We start from the raw sequence: 13,873 nt of genomic DNA, 5'->3' as shown, positions 1-13,873 counted from the left end.
CACGACCCTTTTGGCCAGTCTCTGTCTCTAGAAATATTTATCATTCTTAACAGTAGCAAAAGTGCAGTTATGAAGTAGCAATGAAATCATTTTATGGCTGGTGGTCACCACAGGATGAGGAGCTGTGTGAAAGGGTCACAGTGTTAGGAAAGTAGAAAGCTAGAGATCGGGTTAACTGGAGAACTCACTGTGCATGTGGTAGTATTGGGGGTCTCTCTCTCTTTCTCTCTCTCTCAGAAGCTATAAATTTCTCTCTTTATTTAATTTAGAGAAGATAATGACTTTGTTGATATTTGCATACACATATGATAGATATACATATATGTAAGTATGCCTAGGAACCTGTATATATAATCATGTATGCATATTCGGGTGTTTGAGATAGAATGCTCTGTTGCCCAGGCTGGCCTCAGAGTCTCACCTTACTATAGAGCTAAGGTTCACCTGACATTTGTGATTTTCCCATCCCCACCTTACAGATGTGCCTGGCTTTGCTGCTCTATTTCTGCATGGTTAACAAGGAACACGAGGTTTGGAAGCAAGACTGGAGAGGAGGAGAATAAGAAACAGCAGACAGACATTTCATTATTCCTGTAACAGTGCAGGAACTGGTGTCAGCCCAGAGCTCAGGGAGGCCTTTGACAGCCTTCGCCCACCTTAAACCAAGCCCATTATTGAGTGTACCGTCACAGTTCTTACCTTCCTCTTGATATCTGTGAACTGGGAAACCATTAAAGACCAATAAAATGACAGCTCCAGGATGTAATAGAAGTGAAGGTCGGCAGTGAGTGGCTGAGGAAAAGAAAGAAGGGGAAGATTCACACTTAATAGCAAACCCAATTTGTATTCACCAAAGCCACAAGCTCACACCGACTGGCAAGCCAGTCTCAGGCTGAACACATGCAACCCAATAGTTTTCTTGGTAGACAATAGTACTCTTGAGGTTGGCTATGGACCACAACTTGAGAACATTAATTCCATTTCATCTCGAACCCAGAAAGCATTCATCACCACGGCAGTTTGGGATTCAACTCATTATTGAGTGTAAAAACAGATTCTATGGTTCTTTCACAGAGAGCAGCTACAAGATCCCTCAGGCAACTCGGGACATGTCCTAGAGCACATACAGGACAGCTGTTGTGACAGTTCAGAGCACAGAACAAGTGGGTGGCAGGGATACTTTCCAGAATGGCCAATGAAGCATAAGTTCAAGACAGTTGTGTGTTTAGAAAATGTTCAGTATGATGTTATATTCAAAACAAATGATTCCAAAATATTTACTTAAAGATCAGAGGGACAGGAAGGCTGCCAACATACTTGACTAAGCCGATAGCCAGGATGTCTGAGATGAAGGTCCAGCTCCACAGCTGGGTAGTAAAGTTACTCACTTATAAAATGGCAGGGGCCAGGGATGGAAGAGAATGCCTGTTCTGACTGCCTCAGAGGCTCAGGGAGACAGTAAAGTCAGTGAATTGTATTTTTCATATTCACAAAAAAATTACATAAAATTTAAAGCTTCCTCAACAACACTTTGATGAGCTACTTTTAGTTATTTTTATTGAGCTATAATGAAGTGTCTTAGTTTACTCAAAGAATAAAAAAACAAAACTCTTAAACTCTTCAAATACATTTATACTACTGTTCAGAAGGCAACACTTTATACTGTATAGGAAATTAATGTTGTATGCACCATCTGCCAATCATGACATGATGGATAACTATCACAAGATGGCCCTTGCTCAGTACAGGCATCAAGAAAAACTATGTGTCTCACTAATATTTCTGACAAGGTACATTATAGACTGAGATATTAGACCGGCAGTTTTGAACTCTAAATGACAAGGAAAATTACTATAGACTGAAAGCTGGTGTCTCTACAAACCCATGTGGTAAAGCCTGGTATTCTATGTGATGGAACTGGCAGGTTGGAGGACTGCTGGGCAGGAGGGAGGTCACGGGAGGGGGACTCATGAGGGAGGGGGACTCATGAATGGATCTCCCACTTTGTCTTTCTGAATTCTGTGACCCACTGACTGAAAGAAGCATCAGTGCTCAGTGATACCTTGAAAGAGATCTGCCTCCCACTGACAAGTCTCTTTAAGGCGGAAAGACATTAGCAAGGTATTTAGGCAAATGCTGTCAGCAATGCAGTCTGGGAAAATGGCCCTGGTTGGAGCTAAGGTCAGATTTGGTATTGATGAGATTTTCTGACTTCTGGCATCCTCATCTGGGAAAATGCCTCGGAGGGGTCACAGGACAAGTCAGATCACGTTTGGAAGTGCAGAGCTCATGCAAGGGCATCTCAGTAATCAGCACTCACCAGACGCTCTGCAGTTGGTGAGACACTCCCATGACTCTCTCTGAGCATCCCGAAATCTGTAAAATCACTACTCTCATTTCTTATCTAGATTATACAGCTGACAGAAAATTGCTATCAATTAACTCAGGTTAAAAGGTTACATCCAGGTCTCAGCGCTATTGAAGCCCTGATCCCTGCATTAGACTTCTCCTGCATTGTGTATGCATGCCCTTTGTAATGAGCTGCACAAGGGTCAGCTGCATATAACCCGGTCTTACTTTAACCCTTAAAATACACACCCATATGGAACTCTTACATGTGTTACAAGCGGGCACTCTCATATAAAAGAGGGAATGTTTTAAATTGAAGTACACTACTATTCTTCACCTAAAAAAATCTATCTGGTTACTTATATAATATATGTGTTAAAGACAATGAATATTTCATGAGCTTGTTTAATATTTAGAAGTCCACTGAAGGCTTGAGATAGACTCTGGACTATAATCTGCTCTATGTATTTATATACATATGACTTATACAAAGTATTATACTTGCAAACATGCTATTGAATTTCCTATGACCCCATACACAAAGAAAGTCATTAATTTTTATTAGCATATGGCACTTGTCAAGGCTGACCACTGTTGCCAGAGACCATGAGTCTATCCTCAATTCGGGGAGCGCTGGGCTGAATTACTCAGGATTGGGCTACGATGCCTTGCTAGCAGAAGACCATTCTTGACCAAATCCACACAGATGGGGTATGTTTCTTTCCACTCTCGTGGTATTTTCCAGTTTTAAATATAACCTTATCTCTTAGCCCCTCAGACTTTTTTTTTTTTTTTTTTTTTTTGTGCTGAATCTATGGTTCGGTCTGTAAAACAGCCCACAGCTACATTCTGGGCTACAGTCTTAGGCATTCATCTGAAACCAAGCAACTTCTCAGCTACAGGCAGAATGCGAGTTATTCTGGGCTACATTTACAGTTAAAAACAAGGTTAAGTGTTACATTTTATATGACATTTGTCGCGATGTCTTTCATGTTGCAGAATTTACCTTTTAAATGTGGGGCACTGTAGTGGCTGACATGCCAACAGTCCAGTTACAGTTTCTAGAAGCCTTTGATGCTCTTTTCTAAGTAGAAATGTAGATGGGTGTGGAGAGTAAAATACAGTTGGGCCAAAGACAACTGATTAAGGCAAGTGGCTGTTTCTGTCCACCACGTCTCTGTTTCTAACAGTCACCTGGGGAACTCTCAGCTTTCTCTAACTTTGTCATGCTGGTTGTGCAAATTCTTTCCCAATTGAAATCAATTAAGGGATTCAAATGCAAAGTAGAATTCTATTTCAACTCACCCCTAGCCTTGAAGGAGTACCCAGTGTCAGCCTCTACTAGTTACAACTCTGTGGATAACAGGGAAGGTATGGACTACGTGTTTCTCAACAGCCTTATGTACACAGGAAGTCCAAATGCACCTGAAGGTGCTCGGTACAATACCCAGTTCCATGTGCTTCCTTTACAGGACATGTCCCGACTAACTAGAAAATTTCCGGTCCCACCTTTGTTATTCCAATATTAACTGATTTAGGGATGGCAAAGACTTGTGCTAACAGTAATGAACTCATAAGAAGATGCAAAAGAACAGCAAGGGCAGAGATGGAAAACACCCCCCTTTCAGGACTATGACTTAATTTCAAAGATGGTGTCTCTTGTTTTAGATACTGAAACAATTCAGCCATGTGTGATGGCATTAGTGCATCGTTCTACATTTGGAAAAGTAGTTCGTGGTGATTTACGTCTTTAGAGGCCACTTCTAAACTACAAAGTCAACAGAACTCAGCAGGCCGGTTCCAGCGCCACACTTGAATGTTCACATTTGCTGTGGGGGTAAGCCTGCACTGCCAGCAGGCCTTCCAGCTTTCCTCTGTACCGAGAAACAGGAGTCGGCCACCCATTAAAGTGGCTATATCTTGTTCTCCAATAAAAGAACCTTCCAGGGTTATTCCATCTGCTAAGGCAACTAGACTTTGATTATGTACCTCAGTAAGAATGCACAAAGTCCGGTCTTTACTAGATTGTGGTAGGCATTAACAAGCGGGTGCAATATCCAAGTATAAGTATACTTGACCTGCCTGACACCAGGAAGTTGACCAAAGGAATATCTCCTAGTTTGTAAACCCCAGAAGTCAGGCTTCCTTACCTGATAAGGGTAGTTATACCAGCAGTGTCTTGTATTCCACAACCAAGGGGTCTGGAAAAAAATAACAAAGAAATAGACTTTACATGCTTTAGAATATTGTTAAGACAACAGGCACCACACTGTACATTCTCTTTGGAACAGAGTTCTCTCTTAAACCTGGATATTTACATATTCTGTTTGTCAGTCAGCTGTATTCCTACAATGTACCAGCTTCAACAGCTATGCCTCCAGAGCCAGATGCAAATCATCCATCTCACTTAGGAAAGACACTGCTAACAACTGGGACTGGTACAACCTACCCTGGAACACCTGGGCCTCAGTATTTACAAAGTCATTTTTCTCATGACTTGACCAGGGCTCAACTGCTTTGCTTTACTTCAGCAGGATGATTCAGAGGAATCCCTGTGGTATACCTTCCATCTTTCAACCTGTGGTCCAAGTTTCGAGGACAAATCTTCTTTATGATGTCAACTATTTGTTTTATAAAAAACATAGTGTTAAAAAAATCTAAGTATTCACACAAATTGCAAACCCCATAATAACCGGAGATTGGTTGATTTGAATTGAGACAGAGAGCTGGACCATCCAATGACATCAGAATCAACATCCTCAAATACATTTCTCATCCATCTTTAGCCACCAACTCAGTACTTACTCAGAATAATACTTATATTGTTCTTATGACTCATCTCCCTGATCATCACTTCTACAATGCAGGGATGAAGATGATGAGTTTCTGTCAGCTAATACCTGTTAGGCCTTTCTATGTCTAACACATTAGAGTGGTACATTAGAGTGGTATATTAACTTAATCAGTACAACAGCTACTGATAGTTGTCTTTTTTTTTTTTTTTTTTTTTTTTTTTTCTCCAGTAAGTAAATGCAGGCCTTGAGTCTGGAAAACCTTGCTAGTCACATAGCTCAGTACTGCCTGAGCCAATAAGGTTTTGCCCTTTACCCTTTTCTCCCTTGCTAAAACCCATTAGGGTTTATTCCTAAAGCTAGCCCCTAAGGTCCCGTCCCTTATTTGGCCACTGACTCATTCCTGAGACAAAACAACAACAACAACGAAAACAAGGTTCAACAATCAAAATTTACTATTTGGCTAATATGTCCAATAAAGATTTACAAACGCACCCTAGCACAGATTCCCCCTTTTTCTCTTAAAAAACCCAGTCCTGGAAGAAAAAACAAAAACAAAAACAAAAACAACCACACTGGCTTGCTTGCTGCTTGCTTAGGTCTGCCTTTACACACACACACACACACACACACACACGCCCCTCCAGGCTTACACATCTTCTTTGCTGAGAGTTTGATGTCTGGGTGTGCCCTGTACAGACTCTGAGGGGCCATCTTCCCTTACATCTGCAAGTCTCAGTGTTTCCTTTCCCTCCACTTCCTTTCTATACAGAGTTGTTCTGTTTCTGATTGATTTTCATTTGCTATTGGCCCAACACTCTCCACGTTGTGTAGTCTTGCTGTCCTTGATTTCCTGGGGTCGGGGGAGGGTCTAAGTTAAGTCTCTTTCCTTCTTTTCTTTCTTCTAGCCCATCGATGTTTACTAGCTGACTAGGGGGTGTGTGGTTAGCACATACATTTGGAATGCGGGGTCCCTAGGTGAAACTGTTTTGGAAAGGATAAGGAGGTAGGTGGGGCTTTGTTGGGGAAGATATGTCACTAGAGATTTGAGGTTTCAAAAGTTCACACTAGGCCCAGTCTCTCAGTACCTCCCTCCCAGACTCTCTGCCTCCAGCTTGTGGACCATGTAGTAAACTCTTAGTTACTGCTCCAGCACCATGGCTGCCTGCCTGTGACTATGCCTCCCTCCATGATTGTCATGGACTCACCCTCCAAAACTGTGAACAAGTCCCCAATTAAATGCTTTCATTTACAAGTGGCCGTGCTATCTCTTTGCAACAATAGAAAATTAACTAAGACAGGGCAGAAATGAAGATCAAATCAGACAGGCTATAAAAAAAAATACTAACTACAGAAGCTTCAAGAGGTTAGCAAGTTACTATATTTTTATACCATACAGACAATACATGTTCATTGAAGAAGATCCAGAAAACACAGAAAAGGGAAATAAAAAAACTTAAATTCTCATCAGCATTACCATTTTTAAGTTATAGCATGTTTTTGTTTTTTCCTATGTGATATAGATATAAAAATAGATTTATTTTAAAATATACATACATAAGCATGTTTTAAAAATGTGGGCATAACATAGACTCTGTTTTAAAGTCCAGTACAATGTTATTTACTGCTTTTATCTCTGATAAAGTTATTTATACAATCAGCTGAAAATCCCCGGGAGGACATGATGTCATGTGCACGTTTCCCTCAGCCTCAGCACCTCTGCTCAAGTAGACAGGTCAGCAGGTCCTGAATGCGAATGACAGGAGGATGTGCGGCCTCTAGCAGGTCTGGAAGAGCTTTCTGGAAATATCAATTTCAAGCCCCCAGGGCACCGTGTATCTTATCTACCCCTCAAGACACATTACAGGTCTCGTCAACGTGGTCATCCTTTCCTATTGCAGGCAGGACAACAGACATAGGAAAATCCAGCACCCGGGGCTTCTCTTCTCTCAGCTTCTCTTCCTCTCTCAGCTTCTCAGCATACGTATTATACATATTATTCTATAACTGAAGCTTCTCCCTGTGTGGACATTTAGTACCTAGACCCATGGTTTCAGTGGTCCTGCCATCTGACTGGCCTATGCAGAAAACATGGGCCTATCTCACACTGCTCTCCTGACATTAATGGTTGTCGAGGGAAGGAGAATCAGTCTTCTCCAGGGACGAGTGCTGCTCCTAAGGGATCATCTCTAAACACATACAGATAGGAATTACTTAAGAGGCCTCATCAGATTGTCTTCATAAACAAACAAACAAGCGTATGTATGTCTGTAACAGTAATAATTAAGGAATGAGGATGATGGAGGCCATGGGAGGAGTTAGAGGAAGGAAATGGAGAGAAAATGAATGAAATACAGTATTCCTATAAGAAATTATTAATAAATAAATTTTTAAAAAGACATGAAGTAAGGAATAAGACTGGGTGGGAGACAAGTAGGGGGCTTGTGGGGGAGGTATTGACTGTTAGCATTTTGTCTAGGCTTTGTCCCACAGTTACCTGGCAACAGCCAGGTATGTCTGACTCACTATAAAAGGGGCTGCTTGCCCCCTTCTCTCTCTCTTACCTTCTTGCTCTTCCTCTGTCCTCTCATGCCTTGAATAAACTCTATTCTATGCTATACTCTCCTGTTGCTCATCCCTCAGAGGAAAGGGATGCACCAGCTTGGGCCTGCAGAGGCCCCGCCTTCCCCCACTCCTAACTACACATCCACAAAACACATTCCTTCTCCGTATATCTTTTTATAAAACACAATATTCCCTCACACCTAACTATATATCCACCAAACATATTCCTTCTCTCCTTATCTTTTTATCAAACAGAACAGTGACAGACAAGTATGATCAAAATATACTATATTAATATATGACGTTTTCAAAGAATAGATAAAAATATTACTTATAGTAGGTCAAAAAATCCGAGAAGTTCAGTAAAGTCTCATTTTTTACTGTTTTGGAAAGTCAGGAGCGGCTTCCTCCTGCTTCACACCTGAACATGTAAATAATGTTACGAAGCTCGGTACAGACTTAAGGTAACTTGAACACATTATCTCATTTAATCCACATACAACTTGTCAGTAATCAAAGTAATACAGCTAGCAGGTGTCTGCCTTAAAAGATTTGCAAAGGACACAGCAAGCTCATCAAATTGCTAAAACACAGATTGTGAATCAGGACATCTGACTGCGGGTGGGAGAATTCTGCATTTCTGAGGCTCCCAAGTGAAACTGTCACCATTAGACCATGTCCCATACTTAGCAGTAAGGTAGTACAGGCTGTAAAAATGGCTGATTCTAAACAACTCATTGTTACTTTACAGTTCAGCACAGATGAGTTGAAGTGGTTCTAACAGCCATCTGCAGCAGGAAATCTTTGCTGGAGCCAGTGGCTCTCACCCAAACTCTCTTAAAATAGCCCCTGTATAGCTAGCCTCCAGCAGAAGGGCTGTGAGCAGAGCTTCTGTGAGTCACTTTGGGATGCTTCTTCTTACAGTGACTGGGCAGTAAGTTTGTCACACTCCTTCATGGCCACTGGAGGGAGACAATGAGCAGCAACTTTGGCTTTGAGATGGGTGTCCTGTTGAGACTGATGTGGGTGCTCCCTGCCAGTCCTTGTCTGCTTACCTTTAGACTGTTTATGTAAGACAATTCCTATCATGTCCCCCATATCCGACCTACTGTGATACATAGACACACACCAAACACACACACTGGCACAGCCTACATTTTAGTATACGCACCAAAGTGTCATTCCAGAGCCCACTTTGGCGGGGTACAGTAATAAAAGGGGAGGTAGCTAGCTGGTCAGTACAGAAGAGTGAGCTGCAAACTCGAGCTAACCAGGATCTTGCACTGTCCTCCCCCATGTCCTCCCCCACACCCCACACTTTATACATAAATGTATAAAGAATTTATAGCAGTGAGCAGATATTCAGAATGTATTCCATGTTTTTGTGTATATACTTATTACCTAATAACACTGAGTGCTGCTACACTGAAAAGACCTGTTAAATCCCGTTTAATCTAAAGAAACTCCCCAGGCCTTTTACACTGAGGGCTCCATGTTATCATGGAGATACTTGGTCTTACTGTCTTCCTACTTGTATTGGTCAACAGCTAGTGAATTAACACTATTCTTTTTAAGTTTTTAGAAGTTTGCCACGAAGTGATTTGTGTCTTCATCCTGAACTAATATGCTGATATTTTAAGACCCACCATCACTGTAGTTGAGACAGATCCTTTATATGTCTCCCTTCCTCTCCACGCACATGCTCAGAACAGAGAGACATGTGGAAAATTCAGTAAAAGGTGGCCATCTGCATACTGTCTGGTGAGGGAAGTGGACCCTCAATCAGACAGTACTGCCTGCCTGACATTCATTAGGGGTTTGCTGCCTCTAGGGCACTAAGGAATACATTTCAGCCAGCCAGTGTATTCTGTTACAGCAGTCTAAGCTAACACAGCACTATAAGACCACACTTCCCAAATGATGTTTACCAGCTATTTAATTACAAATCAACGGATTTCATTCTAAGCTGATGTTCAAAGTATCTTATTAAGACTAAAGCCGCATCATAGTAGATGAAAAACTACCTTTAACACCTTCAATCTAAACCACAAAGTACAATGGGATTCTTCATTACATTATGCACATCTGCTCGCAGATACCAACCAAACAGCAAGCCCATCCATCAACAATACAGAGACCCAGAGGAGGCATCTGTGGCTCTGTTCACCTCCAGAAAACTCAATCCCAGCAGCAGGATGGAGACTTGGGCACTGCTGGGGCTTACTCTGAGACCTTTATTTGCATAGAGACCATATATAAAGACATGAGTGATAATTGTTCTTTTAATTTTTATGTAGAGTATTATCATGTTTCTTCATATCATCTGTCATACAGAGACACTATCGTGAATCTAACATAAAAATAGATAAGGTCTGATCACTTTACCACCTGAAAAAATTATGTCGGTTTAGATAGGCTAAAGAAAGAAGAGGTGTTAAACAATCAGAGAAAATACTATACAGTTTACCAGGCAAGGGCTTACTGATTAAATAAAGATATAATTATACATATACATGCATATATATATATATATATATATACACACACACACATTCATACATACACATACATACATACACACATACATACCTATGCATGCACAATACATACATACATACATACATACATACATACATACATACATTTAAAAGAAGTAGTGGTTACTAAAGCTCATGGAATAGTAGTTTCTTTCAAAATTAAAAAGAGAACACAAATTTTTGTGTTGTTTTATTAAAGACATGAAAGGTAAGTGGTCTATACTTAGAGACAAAATTTCAGTTTCCTATCTCTATCAAAACTCTCTTCTGTCCAGGCATATAGTGGTGCACACTTTTGATCTCAGAACTTCAGAGGCAGAGGCAAGGGGACCCGAGTCCTTGGCTAGCCTGATCCATATAGTGAATTTCAAGACTCTCAGAGCTCCATAGTGAGACCCTGTCTCAAAAACCAAACAAAAACCAACAAAATTCCCTTCTGGCTTTCACACGACAAAAGAAAGACAGCCTAAATACACTGATGTTTGTACAGCTTAAATAATAAATGTATGTCTCTTTGGATCATGTATGGGAATGCTAAAATAGTACTTACTCCCTGAATTAAGTTAATACGTATTACTAATGTTATGCATGTGTACACACACACACACACACACACACACACACACAGAGACTTCTTTTACAAAACTGCTTTTGCTGAAACTACCCTGAAAAAACTCCTACCAAGCAATGTTTCAACCTTCTACCTTTTGGTTGTATCCAGGACTTACTGTAAAAAAAACAGGCATAAGAAATATGCTTCCACACTGGCAGTGAACTTATACTAGAAAAATCACTCTTTGTTCACGCTGAATTCAATCAGTCCTACAATACTGTGTTTTTCTTTCTGTGAAAGCTTAGCATGTTTCCTCGACACACGAGAATGGGGTCACCCCTGTGACATCTCACCTTAGTGTTGGGAAGTTGACATTTAACCCCGACACTCAGCCACACCCATTCCGCTTACCTTTTAGCATTACCTTTCACATGTATGTATGTACATATGTATGTGTGTGTATGATGTTTAACATCTACATTACATAAACACTGAAAATCTTCCTACACACTCAGTTCTATATTTTAAGTCATATCAATCCAGGATAACAATCTAGAGCTTATTATAATTTAAAACAGATTAAAGTTATGTTTCATGTTTCAAAAAAGATGCAAATAAACTGTATTTAATTGTCTTTCATCCTAAAGATTATGCTTGTCAGTAGTGAGTAGCCTGGAACACTCAGCAGAATATAACAAGTGTCCTCTTCCTCTTTCCCAGGCCTGGAGATGCACAATTATCAATCTACAAAGCAATGTGGTAGCTCTCCCTGGAGGCTCATGGCATCTGTATTAGCTTTGAAAGTTCTTATGATGTGAAGATACAATTTGGACTTGATCCTGTGACAGCATATGCCTTTCATATTGATCAGACTTTAAAAGGAATCCCGTTCTTCTAGATTGGGTCTTGCATGTGCCTTCAGCACATTTTCCAATCAATTTTGAAAGTAATCTGAAGATTTGCCAAGCACACAAAAGTAGAAGATTCCCTACACTGACCCTGGCCCTGAGGCCGCAGGGTCTCTATGAAGATTTTATCAGAGAAACAAAGATGAGGGAATGTGAGTGGCATTCCTTTCTGTCAGTAGACCTCAGGTTCAGCTTCAGTTGAACTGAAGGTCTCTAACACACCTGAAAGTCACAGGACATGCCGGCTGTGCTTCTCAAGAATCAGCACATCAGGTCACCTCCATCAGTGCTGACGGACACTTCTCTACATAACAACCAGCAAAATTCCAGATGCACTATCCAGTTCCATGTTTAGAAGAAGAAGCAGGGATAAAGAGACCAGATAAAGAAGAAGGAATATGAATGATCTAGAACATCAATCTCAACCTTCCTAATGCTGCGACCCTTTAATACAGCTCCTCATGTGTATGACCCCAACCATAAAATTATTTTCATTGCTATTTCATAACTTTAATTTTGCTACTGTTATGAATTGTAATGTAAATATCTAATACAGTCTTAGGCAACCCCTGTGAAAGGATCATTTGGTCCCCAAAGGTGTTGAAACCCACCGGTTGAGAATTGCTGATCTAGAGAGAGAAGACGGTGAGGATGTCAACAGAAGGGATGGCAGCCGTGCAGCGTAGTAAAGAATTTGAGAACGAAGCCAAAAAGAATGGCAATTATGAAGAAGCATAAATTAGTCAAAATACAATTTTAGAACAACTTGTAACATGCAGCAAAGGATCAATGGCTCTAATATGCAAAGGGCTCCTACACTCAGATACTTAAACATACAATGAAAACATGGAGCAAAGACACAGATATGCAACATTTAAATAAAATATGTTTATGGTTTAATATAAAAATTATAGGACAAAACTGGACAGAATTATTATTTAATTGCAGTGCCTGGAACATATTTAACAAGGTTAATACCAGGGATCATCAGTGCCAAGAGAAACGAGTATTCTGCAAACATATATCAAGAGCCTTTAAAATGTGCATGTCTTTGACTCAGTACTTATTATATATTAAAAATACAAACCATCAGACCTCTTTGTAAAGGTCTTTGGTACATAAATATTTATTACAGTTCTTTTTCTAACAACAAAATATTGGGATAAATACAATTATCAGCAATATGAGGTTGAGAGTCTCTGAGTTTGGCCTCTTTGAAAAGCAGATGATGGGATGAAGAATTGAATTCAGAGTGTTGAGGAGAAAGAAAAATAGATGAGGGAGGACATGTGACATGGTTTGCAGAAGTGAGCTGATTACTGCTGCAGGTGGCAGCATCTGGATCTACTAGAAAGTTCCTGAAGTTCTTCTTCACCAGCATCTACAACAGTTCCAATGCAGCACTTGTGATGTGCATATCCTTTCCATCCTAAACTGGCTGATAGCTGCCGTGTTAATTTCCCCAGTTTTCTAGCTTGTACTTTCCTGAGCCTATCTGATCTGCACAGCTCTGAAGAAAGTAGAGGAGTGGAGGCGGTGCAGCTGGAATATCATGTGGGATACCATCAAAGATGCATGAACCTGTTTATCCCAGCTGTGCTAGCATCATGTGGGCCAAGGAGGACTAATATAACAGGTATATTTTACGTGAAAATCAGATCACAAGGAGAATATACAACACATTTAAGATGTAGAGCATACGCTCTATTTGCTTGATATCCACAAAGAGTTGATTCCATGACCCCTTGAGGATACTGACATCTGTAGATGCTCAGACCTTTATATAAATTGAAGTAGCATTTGCTTCCTCATAACATACTATTATGTATATTCCCACATAGTTTAAAGTCTCTTAAGACTAAACATAATGTCTAATTCCATGAAAATGCTCAGTGAAAAAGTGTTACAGTCTAGTGTTCTGAAGACTGTAGATGTTCAATACATGTGCAATTATTCTGCATTATTTTTATTAATAGCTGATTGAACCTTTGACTATAGTAACCGTGGAGATGGAAAGAGAACTACATTCTACACACACACACACACACACACACACACACACACACAGAAAGAGAGAGAGAGAGAGAGCGAGAGAGAGAGAGAGAGAGCCTAAAAACTAGCTGCTTACTAGTTATCTCTGAGCACTGATTTTCTCAGGTGATTTTGTTC

General features: G+C 40.4%; 1 protein-coding gene across 2 annotated transcripts in view; it reads right to left on the bottom strand.

Annotated features, from left to right (window-relative positions):
- Positions 1 to 13,873, bottom strand: part of Cers6 (ceramide synthase 6) — a 248,062-nt gene that overhangs the window by 65,984 nt on the left and 168,205 nt on the right. For both annotated transcript variants that reach the window (XM_034494978.2, XM_034494979.2), the window contains exons 5-6: positions 4,500 to 4,550; positions 700 to 792 (exon numbers count right to left, since the gene is read on the bottom strand). In XM_034494978.2, the coding sequence (XP_034350869.1) occupies positions 700 to 792; positions 4,500 to 4,550 (144 nt within the window). The remainder of the gene's footprint in view (positions 1 to 699; positions 793 to 4,499; positions 4,551 to 13,873) is intronic.

This window comes from Arvicanthis niloticus, chromosome 2 (genome assembly GCF_011762505.2).
Source record: "Arvicanthis niloticus isolate mArvNil1 chromosome 2, mArvNil1.pat.X, whole genome shotgun sequence".
In the NCBI taxonomy this organism is placed as follows: Eukaryota; Metazoa; Chordata; class Mammalia; order Rodentia; family Muridae; genus Arvicanthis; species Arvicanthis niloticus.
The sequence above is the reverse complement of the archived record's forward strand: the minus strand, read 5'-3'. Positions and strand labels throughout refer to the sequence as shown.